At 46.8% G+C, this 14,323-nt stretch overlaps 1 protein-coding gene across 1 annotated transcript in view; it reads left to right on the plus strand.

The window, feature by feature from the left end:
- The first annotated feature begins 3,157 nt into the window (after positions 1–3,157).
- MARCHF11 (membrane associated ring-CH-type finger 11) overlaps positions 3,158–14,323 on the plus strand; it is a 95,990-nt gene continuing 84,824 nt past the window's right edge. The window contains exons 1-2 of the mRNA XM_072757298.1: positions 3,158–3,538; positions 4,959–5,114. Of these exons, the coding sequence (XP_072613399.1) occupies positions 3,158–3,538; positions 4,959–5,114 (537 nt within the window). The remainder of the gene's footprint in view (positions 3,539–4,958; positions 5,115–14,323) is intronic.

Raw genomic sequence — 14,323 nt, forward strand, 5'->3', positions numbered from 1 at the left:
AGGGTTTGCAACTTCATAATGAAAGGCCTGTTTTGGTGAAGGATCCATTTCACTCTGTGTGCGTGTGAGGGGAGGGAGACAGACAGGGAGACTCTTCAAGCATTTGTTAAGTTATTTATATCTTTCTTCTCTATCTAGGTTGACGCTGGTCGGATGTGCCTTTCAGTATTTGCTCCGATTGATAGAAGTGCCTCTCCTCTCATTCATTTTTCAGTTGGTAGATGCATTTTGGCTACTGGATGCCTGTCAGTGGCTGCTGTGCCCTGATGTTGTTTATCAGATGTCTGTGTCTCGATCGTCTCTTTCACTCGGATGCCAGCAGCTAGAGTGGTTCATCCTTTCTGTGCTCCCGGATGTTTTCTCTATTTTTACAGGAAAGGATGCATTTAGAGTTACGAAGGTGTTTTTCCTTGATCCGTTTAAGATTCACTCAGTTAACTGAAGAAAGATCAGGAACAAATGTCCCTTTTTCAGGGAAGGGTCAGCTTTGGAGGTCATAGAAGCTACAAAAAATAATGCTGTTACGTGGCCACTCGGTGTCTCAATGAAAGTTAATTTTCTCTTACTGGAATTATTTTTTTCAGAAACAATCAATTAAGAGGACTCTTCTAGCACTGTGGCTGTTTCCTCCTTTATCCGTGCTACTCTGCTGTCTAAATCTTTCCACAGTGTTTATACACAACCCACAGCTTTTATGCTGTCCTTTAAATAATAATGGACTTTATCATACTTGGCAGAAATTTACTTGTTATAAATTGAATTATTTCGTTTTTTTTTAAAGACAATATAGGCAGCTTTTAATTCATTAATTTAGGATCAAGGCTTATGACTATCTTAAGACCGTGGCAGCGTACACGCACGGCAATGTCATTTTGACAGGTGCAGGCTGAAAATGAAAGCATATCCACAACCACATTTCTTCAGTGTGATAAGTTCCGAGGGCATTCGGGGATTATTATTTTAAAAATATGCTTGCTGGCTGCCACTCTGCTACCAAAAATAAGCTAGTCTTAGGCAGGCTGAGCGTTAGAGGACATTCCTGGGAACTATTTCATTCAGGACCATTTGTGACAAAGCATTTTCCGAACTCCTTTTTACTACCTTCTTCCTCTGCTTTGCAGCCAAACCAGTTTATGTCAAAAGAAGCAGGACTGCTCTTTGTGTGTGTGTGCGCGTGTGTGTGTTTTAAAGCAAATATACTCTTTACTGCCAAAACGTATAACAGACAAATTAATTTAAGCCGGTAGTTTATCTCAGTCGTTTCAGATCATCCATTAATGGGAGTCGGTGCCATAAAACATACCGTGTTTTAGGAGACACGACAGAGGACTGGGGGAGAAAAAAAATCATTGGGTGTTTGAGCTGGAGAACCTGAAGTCAGGGAGCCCAGAAGTTGTTTGCTCGCAGCCCGGTGACCTTGAACGAGTTGCTGCCCGTCGGATCCTGGGTCTTCAGCTAGGAAATGCAGCCCGAGCGCCGGCCCAGAGACGCGCCTGTGCCAAAGGCGTAGTTAGAAGAATGAGCAGCGGTGACTTGGGGGCACATCGCCCTGCACCGGGCGGCGCCGGCGGGTGTGGAGGCCGCAGCAGGTGCCGCTCGGTCCGCTCCCTGGAGGGGACGCTGCCTGCCCACGGGGGCCCGGAGGCGGGGGTGCGGGGTGAGGGGCGGGGGGGCGGGGGTGCAGGGGGGTGCAGGGTGCGGGGGTGCAGGGTGCAGGGTGCAGGGTGCGGGGTGCAGGGTGCGGGGTGTAGGGGTGCAGGGTGAGGGGGGTGCAGGGTGCGGGGTGCAGGGTGCGGGGGTGCAGGGTGCGGGGTGCGGGGTGTAGGGGTGTAGGGGTGCAGGGTGCGGGGTGTAGGGGTGCAGGGTGCGGGGTGCAGTGTGCGGGGGTGCAGGGTGCGGGGTGCGGGGTGCGGGGTGTAGGGGTGCAGGGTGCGGGGTGTAGGGGTGCAGGGTGCGGGGGGTGCAGGGTGCGGGGTGTAGGGGTGCAGGGTTCGGGGTGCAGGGTGCGGGGTGTAGGGGTGCAGGGTTCGGGGTGCAGGGTTCGGGGTGCGGGGTCCCTGGGGAAGGGCCTCGCGGGGGCACCCGGCCCGGGGAGGCCCGAGGGTGCCGGCGCCCCCGGGTCCTGGCCGCAGCACCGAGGGACGACGAGCGCAGGAGTCGGGGCTCCGGAGGGTCGGGGACGCTGCCCTTGACCCCGGGGCGGCGGGGGAGGAGGAAGGGGAGGGGAGGAGGCTGCAGCGCCCCGGCTCGTGCGCCCTTCCCCGCGCCCCCGCCCGCGCCCCCGCCCCGCGCGCCCGCAGCCCCCGCCCCCGCCCTAACGGTCCCGGCCCGCGGCCGCCGCGCCCCTCCGCCTCGGAGACGGGACCGACGTGAGCCGCCGGGCGGGTCCGCGGAGGCGGCGGGGACCTCCCCTCCCTGGGTCCCTGGGCTCCCGCCCCGCGTCTCGGCGCCCAGCCTGCGCCCGCGCCCGCCGCCGCCCCCGGGACGCCCCCTGCGCTCCTCCCCGCCTCCCCCTCCCCGGCCCGGTCCCCGACCCCCTCCCCGACCCCCTGCCCGGCCGCTCCTCCGCGCCCCGCCCCGCCCCCCCCCCCCCGGGCTCCGGTCTCCATCCCCGCCCCTCCCCCTGCCCCCCCGCGGCGCCTCCATCCTCCCCTCCCCTCCCCTCCTCCCTCCCTCCATCCTCCCCTCCCCTCCCCTCCTCCCTCCCTCCATCCATCCCTCTCCTCCTTCCCTCCCTCCATCCCCCTCCTCCCTCTCCCTCCTCTCCTCCATCCCTCTCCCTCCCTCCCCTTCTCCCCCTCCCTCCATCCTCCCCTCCCCTCCTCTCCATCCCCCTCCATCCCCCTCCCCCCCCCTCCTCCCCCGCCCCCCCGCGGCGCGGCTCTCACGCGCAGCCGAATCGGGCGCCGCCTCCATCAGAGCCGAGCCGGCGGCTCCAAGGAGCAGCAGCCTGTGCCGCCGCCGCCGCCGGGCCCCCGCGCCCCCGCGCCCCCGCCCCCGGCCCCCGCGCCCCCCAGTCCCGCCCCGGCCCCCGCCCCCGCCCCCGCCCCGGCCCCGGCGCCCTCCGCAGCCCCCGGGCCTCCGCCCCCCGGTGCCCTGCGGCTGCTGCCCGAGCCTGCCGGCCCGCGGGGCTGCACAGGGCGGCGGCGGCCCCGGCATGAGCCCCGAGGGCGGCCTCGGCGGCGGAGCGGGCGGCGGGGACCCCGGGCCGCCCCCGCCCCCGCCCCCGCCCGCGCCCGGGGAGCCCGGGGAGCCCGCCGCGGCCCCCGCGCCCGCCCGCCCCCCGCCGCCGCCCGCGCCCCCCGAGCTGCCCGCGGGCCCGGAGGGGGCGGCGGCCGGGGACCCCGGGGCGGGGGCGGGCGCGGGGGCGGCCGGGGGGGGCCGGGGCGTCCCCGCGGAGCCCGAGGGCGACCCGCCCGAGACGCGCTCGGTGTGCAGCAGCCGCAGCAGCAGCAGCGGCGGGGGCGAGCGGCGCGCGGGGCTCCCGCACCAGCACCACCAGCCCATCTGCAAGATCTGCTTCCAGGGCGCCGAGCAGGTAAGGCCCGCGGCGGCCCGGCCTTCAGCACCGCGGACAGCGCCGCCCGAGCCGCCCCCCCCCCCCCCCCCACCGGGTTCGCCGTCCTGCATTCCTCAGGTGCCTGAATGGGAGCGCCCGGAGCACCTCCCGGCCGGCCGCTAAGTGGCCTTTGCTCGCTCTACGGGCGGACAGTGACCCACATCCCCTTTCTCTCCAAATGCATCCCGAGGCAGGTAGCCTTAGACTGCAAACGGAGCATGAGTCATGTCGGAACCAGAAAGGGCAGGCTCTTTGCACACTGCGCACTGGGCTGACCTAATCTCACCGACGCCAAGAGCTCGTCACCGTTTTTTTACAAGAAGACTAGGGATGTACTTTGACCTTGTGAGAGGAAGGCTGTTTGGCTAACTATAGGCGTTTTGTATTTTGTTAGTCATCAGAAACTCCCCTTGGAGGTGCATGCAAACTTGCAGGAGAAGTAACGCGTTTTGTATTGCGTTAGTAATTAAAAACTCCCCTTAGAGGTGCATGCAGACTCCCCTTAGAGGTGCATGCAAACTCCCCTTAGAGGTGCATGCAAACTTGCAGGAGAAGTAATGCGTTTTATATATTGCGTTAGTAATTAAAAACTCCCCTTAGAGGTGCATGCAGACTCCCCTTAGAGGTGCATGCAAACTTGCAGGAGAAGTAATGCGTTTTGTATTCCGTCAGTAATTAAAAACTCCCCTTACAGGTGCATGCAAACTCCCCTTAGAGGTGCATGCAAACTTACACAAGAAGTAATGCGTTTTGTATTCCATCAGTAATTAAAAACTCCCCTTAGAGGTGCATGCAGACTTGCACAAGAAGTAATAATCGTGGAGACAACAGCATAACATATCTCCCGCAAAGTGTGTGGTCTGAGGAAACATTAGGTTTAATATTTTTAAAAGTAAGGAAATTGCATAAGAATATGCAGGCTTTCAGGAATATAGTGCCCCAAGTCAATATTTATGATGCTACATTTAGAAGAAAATAAAAGCATAATGCTATTGGAAGCTACTTTCTGGGATGCCAGGCATTTCTTCTTTAGCAATGATTAAGAATAACTGCAGAGGAAATGCATCTGACCATCCACTTAAAAGTTATTAAAGAGATTTAATAGTACAGCTTTCCCCCAAGGGTATTGGGAGCTATATCTTGCAGACATTTGGTATGTCAGTACAACATTTATGTCATAACTCTAAGCAATATCTTTGAAATAGTTTTAAGTCTTTAGTTTCCTTCCCATCAAAGGTATAAAAATTTAATTTCATTTTTTAGGGTAGTTTGATGCTGTATCCTTCTGGGTAAACGGCTTTTAAAAGCAAAAGCAAGTGTGTGTGTGTGTGTGTGTGTGTGTGTGTGTGTTTAATAGAGACACAGATATAAATATTCACATGAGCTTTTTTCTTCCCAGGGGGAGTTGTTAAATCCCTGCCGATGTGATGGGTCAGTTCGGTACACGCATCAGCTGTGTCTGCTAAAGTGGATCAGTGAGAGAGGTTCCTGGACCTGCGAGCTCTGCTGTTACAGATACCATGTCATAGCCATTAAAATGAAACAACCTTGCCAGGTAAACATTTGTGACATTTTTTTTTTCCCTGAAATGATTTTGCTAAACATGTGTGTGCACTTGAGTTTAGTTATTACCAAGGATATTTACATATGCTACCTAAAAACATTTTACACAAATCAAAGATTTAGGATTTGTTGAGTTGTGCTTTGAGAAATCTGTGATATTTTTATCTGAGAAATTCTAGAAACATTTTATTCAAATGGTTTCCCTTATTAGTTTGTTGCTTTTTGATAAAATTATACTCATTTTGTTTCTAAAAGGGCAAAGTTGGTAAACCGTCTTGTAGTTCAATTGCATTAATTTTATTAATTAGAAATGCCACACAATTTATTTTACTAATAATATTTTGTTTGATTTAACATTGAAGCCCAGAATGGGATCCACTTACGGAAAATACATGCAAGTGAAGCAGGACTTTACTAGTCTGGAAACTTCAGTTGAATCTATTAGCTTTATCTGAAAACTTTTTTCACTGAAATAGGCTCTTTTTCATATGATGACATGCTTAGAAGCTTTGGCTACTTTCATCCTTTGCTACATGTGGATGCAGAAGTATTTCCAACAGTTTCAATAAAATCACTAAAATTGTGTATATCCTTAAACTTTTTATGTATAGTCATATAAAACACAATACCCATAACCTTACGAATGCCCTTGAAAATATAAGCTTTCTTTGGTTTTTTTCATGGTGGAGCTGATTCAGGCTCTTTGAAGAGACTGGTGGGATATAAAATTCAAAGCGTTAAGAATGACATATTAAATTAAAGCAGAATAGTGTATAATTGATAAGATCTGGTAGTGACATGGGGGTGAAGTTAAGCAGACATAAAAGAGTAGGTTCAAACCAGAGACAAAGGAGACGATGGAAGAAAGGGAAGGAAGGGGATTGAAAAGTTAGGAGGGTAAGAAAGTCATAAAATCTAGTGTTCCCTGTTTTTGTTTAAATTAACAAATGTAGTTTGCATTGAGTAATGCAAAAATAGGTGAAACCTGGTGATTTCAGAGGAGCCTGGAAGCTGAATTACTATCGCATTAATAGTTTAGATTTCATAGATTTTAATTTGTGCATCCTTCATATGGCTTGCAATTAATTTGCATCTCAGATAGTCATCATTTAAAGCATGATTAGCAGGCATGAAATGAAAATATGCATTTTTTTCAAGTTGACCGAAAGCTTATAAATAATTTGGAAAGAAGACTAACTAATGTGGATGAATGATGCTATCATGCTGGAGATAGGCACAAACCTGGCACATGTTCCCAGGACTTCTAATTGATTGAACTACTTGGGTATCAATTTATGGATCTATCACAGTTGTCTTGAAAGCAGACAGAACCACGTCCAGATAAATGATAAGAGTAGTATCACTGGATTTACAATAATTCTATGACTAGAAACATGGGGGGATGAAAAAAAGGAAGATTTGGGACTCCAGTGAAAAGCCGCATGAGAAGCACTACAGCCAGATATTCAAGAGCTCAAATGGAATACCAAGTATTTCAGACACTTATGGCAACTATATATTAACTCATGTGAGGTGATTAGTTTTGAAGTAAGCAGAAGTAGGTCCGTGATATAATTTTAAAATAGAGAAGAAACAAAGGGCTGGGGCAAAAAGTATTGTTTACTAATTCTATAGCAAAATGAATTGATTTCTACTATGTTTTGCTTCATTAATAAAACAAACCATTCAATGTCATTTTAACAAGAGCAGCTCCCTAAAATGTGTTTTATGATATGACCAAAAAGCTAAAGAAATCAAAAACAACAACAACAACAACAACCAAAACCCCAAAACTAACCCAGTGTGGCTAATACACTGAATTAATTTTATTATGACATAGGCAAATACGACCATGATCTGTAACGTGACCTGTTTGTGAGAGTGAAGTACAAAATAATAATTGGAAACAAAGTTGCTATTAATGTGATGATGATAGCTCAGATCATACCCAAGAAAATAACTTTCCAGGACTATGCTAAGTGCATAAGAAGCTCAGTACTCTTAATGAGTGGAAATCAGTTACGAGGTTCCTGGAGTATGGGTTCTTCTACCCAGGAGCAATTTATTCTCAGATAAAGTTTCATTAGTTATGTGACATTTCCGTTATGGATGACCTGCAAACTGAACGCTAACTCTCATTTTTGGTTTTTCTCCCTTGCTGTTGTGAGGCCGATCAGATTTAGCATTTATCACATTGATGCTTTTATGACCTGGCAGGAATCCATTTCTTCCTGGTGTAGGATCAAAAGGGAAGTATGTTTTGGCACTCCCGTTCACTTTCCCCATCCCTCTGCCCTAAGTATAGAGCCCTCCATAGCTGTGAGTGGGTGGTTCCTTGGATGGAGAACAGAAGAGAGAATAAATAATAATATTAATAGAGAACACTTGCTGAACACTTAAGCTGTGCCAGGCACTGTTCTAAGTGCTTTACATATGCTGATACCGATGGTTAATCTTCATAACAAACTACGAGGTGTAGGGAACAGTGTAATCACTATTTCACACAAATGGAAACTGAGGTAGGCACAGGAAAGTTGCGTAACTTCTACTAGGGATATATCCAGTCAAAGGCAAAGCCAGGATTCAAATGTAGTCGGTCTGGCTCCGAGGTCCATGCCCCATAGTAAAAACTGTTCTCAGTTGCATCATAGCCATTTCTGGGCCTATCATGGCTCGTCCTGTGCAGCACTGAGCCAGTCAGGAGCTGGTTTTAGCCAGGGTCTCCAAGATGATCTAGAGGGGCTTTGACTGTTTATTGTCATATAACAAACTGCTCCAAATACTTAGTAGTTTAAACAGCAATCGGTTTCCATCTCTGCAGAGCCTGGGTTAATTGAGGTCAGCTGGAAGGTTCTTCTCCGTATACGATGTCCGTCTGGAACTGTAGTTATCCAGAGGTTTGACTAGATGGGAGCATCCAAGATGGCTCACTCGCATGACTTGCTCTTGGTGCTGACTGTTGGCTGGATGCTCAACTGGGGCTGTGGTTGAGGTGCCTCAGTTCTCTTTCCACGTGACTCAGATTTTTCACAATATTTTGGTTGAGTTCCAAGTACATGCAGCTCTCTTAAGGCCCGATCTTGGAAGTGGCACAGTGTCATGTATGCTGCATTCTCTCGACTGAAGCAAATCACAGGGCCAGCCCACATTGAGGAGAAGGGAAAATAGATTTCACCTTTGGAATCGGTCCTTCTTTTAAAGAGAGTGGCTGTCTTTAATCCACAATAGGAGATAGCTTCTAAAAATAGCTCCATTGGCCTACCCTGGTCTCTGCATTGAGTACTCGTAAGGTAGGTCAACAGACGCCACCATAACTTCCCTCCCAGGGCTCAGAAATAAAGAAAGCTTTAAAAAAAAAAAAAAAACGTATGGGAGGTTGATTTCATCGGTGATGCTTGATGCGTAGCCTCAAGTGCCTTCAGGAGTGATTACTACCCTGAGGTACCTCCGGGTGCTCAGGGGGATGTGGGGACAGAGGAGGGAAAGGAGCAGCTAACCAGGAAGCAGGAGTGTGTGTGAGGGCAACGTGCTGCAAAGAGTCCAAAACTTTAGTTTTACTTGTTTTTCTCATTGAGATTAGAGTTATTTGAGAACGTGGGTCTAAAACACCCCATTCCATCGGATTTCAGTGATGTTCAGCAACATGACCCAGTAGAAAACCGATGTATCCTCTAAACATATTTAAACCTTAATTGCTGTGTCATTAGCAGCAGGAGTTAATTAAGACATTCCAAGTAATTAACATGCATTTACCCTCCTACCTACTTGCAGGATCTATTTTATTGATTAACATATTCAAGATGGTGCACTAATAATATTTTAAGAGTAAAAGCTAGGTCTGTTTTGAATCTCATAGTATGGTATGAAGTTAGTAGAATCTAAGAATACATAAAATCAAGTTTTTCTGGAGATGTTGGTGACGTTGACTAATTAAGCTATATCCAAGCTATATGTTGAATGCTTTCAGTCCTTTTTTTTTCAAGAAATATAGATGTTTGAAGAGATATCATTTATTTGGTGACATAGTGACATATTGTATGGGAAGCTTAAGACTTGTGCTAGAAGACTGAGCGCACTGCCTCAGCATAGGAGAGTACACTCTAGTTGGAAGGTGCTTGCTGTATTACCTTGCACAGCTCACTTAACTCTTTGTGCCTCGGTGTTTAAAAGTGTTCTCGAAACCCAACATTGGGCTGGAACTCATGACTCTGAGATCAAGAGTCGCAGGCTCTACCTGCTGAACCATCCAGGCGTCCCTCAGTTAACTCATCTTCAGAAGACCTTAATGGCACCTATTTCATCCATTGTTTTGAGGACTAGACGCCTAATAAATGCAAAGTGGTTGGGGTAAGGCCCAGCACATAGCAGGTGCCATTTTAACGTTGGCTCTGATGCTTATTACTTGTTCGTTCAGCTCACAGGTGGCCACGCACAGAGCAGTGCTGTTCAGCTTCTGAAGCATCATTTGTTTACACTTTGGAAATCCCCCTGCTGAGTGGGATGTGTGTGTGAGTAGGAGGAGATTGGAGAAGCCCCAGAGATCCCTGGGGGGTGATCCCAAAGAGGCTCAGACAGTTGGCAGAGCATCAGTCAGAGTGAAGAGCGGCGTCCATCAGCGTTCCTTCCTCCTCCCTTACTTAGAGCACCCAAGGAAAGGAGGGGGAAGGAACTTGCCTTGGGTGGCATTGAGAGCTGCGTGCGGGCCGTATACCTTTGCGAATATTAGGCCCCTGGACGTTTTTACTGGCCTGTAACATTTTTATCAGCCTTCCCCTTATGGCTTTTCCTTTCAACACTTACAGTGCGTTGTCGGCAACAGGTGTTCTCATAGCGGTAAGAGTGACTGCAAGGTCTCCTAGGAGGAAGAACGACCTGAGAGTGTTTTTCCTTTTTATCCATATTCTTAAAACCCTGGGGCTCACCGTGACAGTTCCAGATTAGAGAGGAAGTTGGCACCAGGCGGGTTCCTCTTGGCTAATGTTCTGGACCTCATTCGTAAAGTGTTTATAGAACCTTAGCTGCTCTAGGAACCCCGTAGTCACTGTTTTCTCTGAGTGAGGCTGTGTCGTGAACGGGGCGGCCTGCCCCCAGAAGCCATGTGTTCTCACGATATAGCCGATACACCAGAAGGCAGCAAGTTGTCATAGAAAATCGACTGTGATTTTGAAAACGTAATAAGAAAACATCAGAGCATGAACTCTATCTGTAATGCATGCTGTCATTTGAGATACTTCAAGGCATTTGCCTTTTATGGCTTAAAAATGTCCGCACACATACAATCTGGCTGGTGTGGTGAGCCGCCCCTCTCCCCTCTCCTCCTTTTCCCTAACTGTTGCTCTTACTGACATTCTCTGTAGGCTTGCTGGGGAGAAGCTTTTCATTACCATGCCTGAACAACTGAGAAACAGCATTAAAATGGAATATTTAAATGCATATGTTGGCATATTTTATAGGTAATTTAAAATGTCAAAATAAACAAAGAACACATCATGAGGCAATTTGCTCGCCTTTGAAATTATTTTTGTTTCATTTGCTTACTAATTCTCAAAACACATGAATCTTCATTTTACTCACTAGAACAGATTAATGGTTCTCTGCTGAATAAAATATGTAAATTACACCTTGTGTACTACTTCTAAGCCATCTTATTTACTGTATAGGCCACATGTACAGGGATTTTACAATTTGTCTCAGGCCAGACTATTCTGAGATGATAGTAAAAGGAGATGGAGTCCATTTAGGCATCATGTGAGGGTGTCGGCCTCTACCTTTTATCGAAAGAGGATTGGGGATGGTGTTGCCCAGATGGGTGATGCTCTCCAGAACTGTCTTCCACATGCATCTGCTTTTCTACAACCTTACCTTTTCTTAAGTGTATTTCCATTTTGATACCTTTCTCTTCTTTACTCCACCCAGTTACCTGTAGAAGAAAGAAACTCGACCCCCACTGGGATAGGACTGGGCAGACTTTTTGGTCAAAGCAAGTTACGGTGGCAAGAAAATTTGGTAGTGGTTGTGTAGAGGAACCTTGCTGTGGCTACAGAATGTCTTCGCTTGATGACATTTATCTTGTTATATAGACTAGAGGTCAGCGAATCTGTTTTTTGTTTTGTTTTATTTTTTAGCAAATCTGTTCTATCAAGGGCCAGAGAGTAAATATTTTAGGCTTCGAGGGCCTAAAATACTATAGTTACTGGCCTCGCATGAAAGCAATCATACACCTTGTATGAAGGAATGAGTGTGTCTCTGTTCCAGTTGGTCTTCACTTAGTAGACCCTGAAGTTTGCATTTTGTATAACCTAACGTGTCAGGAAATTATATCCTCCCTCTGTCTCCTCCCATTTAACCCCAACCGTTTAAAATCTAAAACTCGTGGGCAACATAAAATGAGGTGGTGAGCTGGATTGGGCCAACGTGGATTTGGCAATAGCTTGCCAACCCCTGATTTAAACAAATTGAGGGGCAGCCTGGGTGGCTCAGCTGTTTAGTGCTGCCTACAGCCCAGGGCCTGATCCTGGAGTCCCGGGATTGAGTCCCACGTCGGGCTCCCTGCATGGAGCCTGCTTCTCCCTCTGCCTGTGTCTCTGCCTCTCTCTCTCTCCCTCCCTCTCTCTCTCTCTCAAGAATAATAAATAAAATCTTTTTTAAAAATTAACAAATTGAGTATTGATATGGACTTAGGTGCCTTCTTATCTCTTAGAAAATGAAATGGGTGAAGTTTTCCAAGATTTTATGTGTTTCTTTGTAATTTCGAGTGAAATCATCATAAACCTATCTCATTTAGAAAATGGTGATACGATAGCTCCGTAACAAAATGCTATGACCTTCTTCCAAACTGTTTCTTGGTTGTACCAGACTCAAATCCTCCATTCCCAGGAGCAGCTTTAGTTAAGTTAGAAGCAGAAGACAGAGACATCCCAGAATTAGCCCCTTGCATCCCTGGAAAGAGCCACCTTCTTATCTCCTTAAGTTGTAGAATGCATTTTAGAGTATTCGTGATCCATTCCTAAAGCAAGTCCTCCCAGGCTGTCTGCAACTCAACAGGTATGCTCAGAATACCCCCTTTTGAATGTCTTAAGATGATATTTAGTTTGATTGGGGTTTCCAAGCTTACCTTCTGGGAGGGCAAGCTTATCAGTGAGTGGGAAGAGTTTTAGAACAAATTCCGTAACACAGTTCGACACAGCTTGGGAAAACTGCTCTTTCTTGGTCACTCTGTGGTCATTCAGTGAATACTTGTGGAATGAATGCATGAATGAATGAATGAGTAAGTGAGCATCTTGTAAGACAAGCAGAACCATGGGGGTCATGTTCATATTTGTGCAGTGAGAATATGTCTTAAGGAAAATGAGTTGTGTTCATTGCTCACACATCAACCATCTACTGGCTGTTAGTTCCCAACTTGTTCTTAAATTGCTCTTCTAATAATTCTGTTTTCAGTGTGCTTGGGCAAGTATGTTCAGTTCTTCAGACCACTGGAGAAAGTCTTAAGAGTAATAGAAGGATCTATTTTTAAAAACCTAAAATTAAAAAAAAAAAAAGTTCCAGAGAGACATGTCTGCTCTTTTCACAAAATCAAATGTCATGAAAAAAGACTCTGTGAATGTGAAATTACCCATGTGTGACACACTTGCTTTCTTGAGGTTGTCACTGGTTGAAGGATTTCATCTAGGGTTTGTTCAGAGAATTTAAAAAATTTGTTGGAAATTTTGCTGTATGATCATAGGTATAGGATGTCTGTAAGAATGTCTATTGGGTATAGCTTTTTTGGTGTGGAATCTGTCACCAGATTGAAAACAAGGTGTCTTTTTTTCTTTTTTTTTTTTTGACAGATTGTACAGTTGTAACATAACTTCAAAAGTGCTTTTCCACTGGTGATGACAATACTCCAGCACAGGGAGATGTAGCAAGAGAACAGACTATTTCTTCCTTGCTCATTTCCTGCTTGGCATGTGGCTTTGCTGTGATGTGACTGATAAAGTCAACTTCCTTCTATTTTTGGGCCTTGTAAGAGGAGAATGTGGTGTAACTGAGGGCAAAGCGAGTGTGCCTCTGACCCTTGAGGGCAGTAGGGAGTGGGCCCACAGGAGATGGTCACCTACAATTACAAGTAAATGGATGCTGGACTCAGAGGTGTTTCCAGGAAAAACTGCACTGTGGCTTGTGCTTTCTGTATCCTTGAATATTTGACAGGATCTTCCCTGTGAGCATAATTTCTAATTCAACAGCTGTTCTACATGATTTAGCTGAACAAAGTCCCATGTAAGTACGGGCAGACGACCTCAGCAGGAAGCAGTCACGTGGGAAGACAGGACAGAAACCTGGAAGCATTTCTCTGTAGGCAACGTCAATAAGAAAATTTACTGAGGAGACATTTCCTATTCCATCCTTCCTTTTAGGGATACTTTGCTCCAGAAACTCCTGTCTAAAGACCTGCTCTCTCTCTCTAGTTTTTATCTCTTCAAGACCGTTCACCTTGATAACACTTGGGCAGTGTATCCTTATCCTTCTCTTAGTAATCCTTCTCTTAATGTGCCTTTTGGTTTTGTTTCTCATTTTGGTATGCTAATTATGTGCAAGTGGCCAAAGCTTAATTCGGGCGCAGGGGGGCCTCCCCTATGCGTCTAGCTCTTATTACAGGAACCCTCAGGCACTCCTTTGTTATATATGGACTTGCACTTGTGCCATGACACTCATTTGGGTCATGACTCTGAGTTACATTATAGTTCAAATAAACAAGGAACTATTTCAAGATATTTATACAGGCTCGCCTTGGTTTGTTCAGCCTGTTAAAAAAAGATTTTTAGGAATGATAACATTTCTCGCCAGTATCAGGGAATCTTACTTATATTCTTGTGAGAGAATATTCCAGAAACCATAGAAAATACTTTTGCTCTTTCCTCTCCCCCCGCTACCTCCCCAGTATCAACTTTTTCTATGTTACATTTGCAATTTTTTTTACGTAAATATGTATGTAAGAGGAATCTCTATTTAGTTTAAAGAGAAAATAAAAGTTTATAGTGGAATAGAACACAGCATGAGATTTACTAGGAATATATTCAGTATTCAGTAAATATTTATTTTATACTCATTCCATCTTTTTCTTCCTTTTCTTGACAACATCTTCCCCTTATTTATTTATTTATTTTTTTTAGTGGGAACAAGTAGATGGGGGTTTTCCAGTCCTTTTAGAGAGGAAAA

The sequence above is a fragment of the Vulpes vulpes genome, chromosome 4 (genome assembly GCF_048418805.1).
Source record: "Vulpes vulpes isolate BD-2025 chromosome 4, VulVul3, whole genome shotgun sequence".
In the NCBI taxonomy this organism is placed as follows: Eukaryota; Metazoa; Chordata; class Mammalia; order Carnivora; family Canidae; genus Vulpes; species Vulpes vulpes.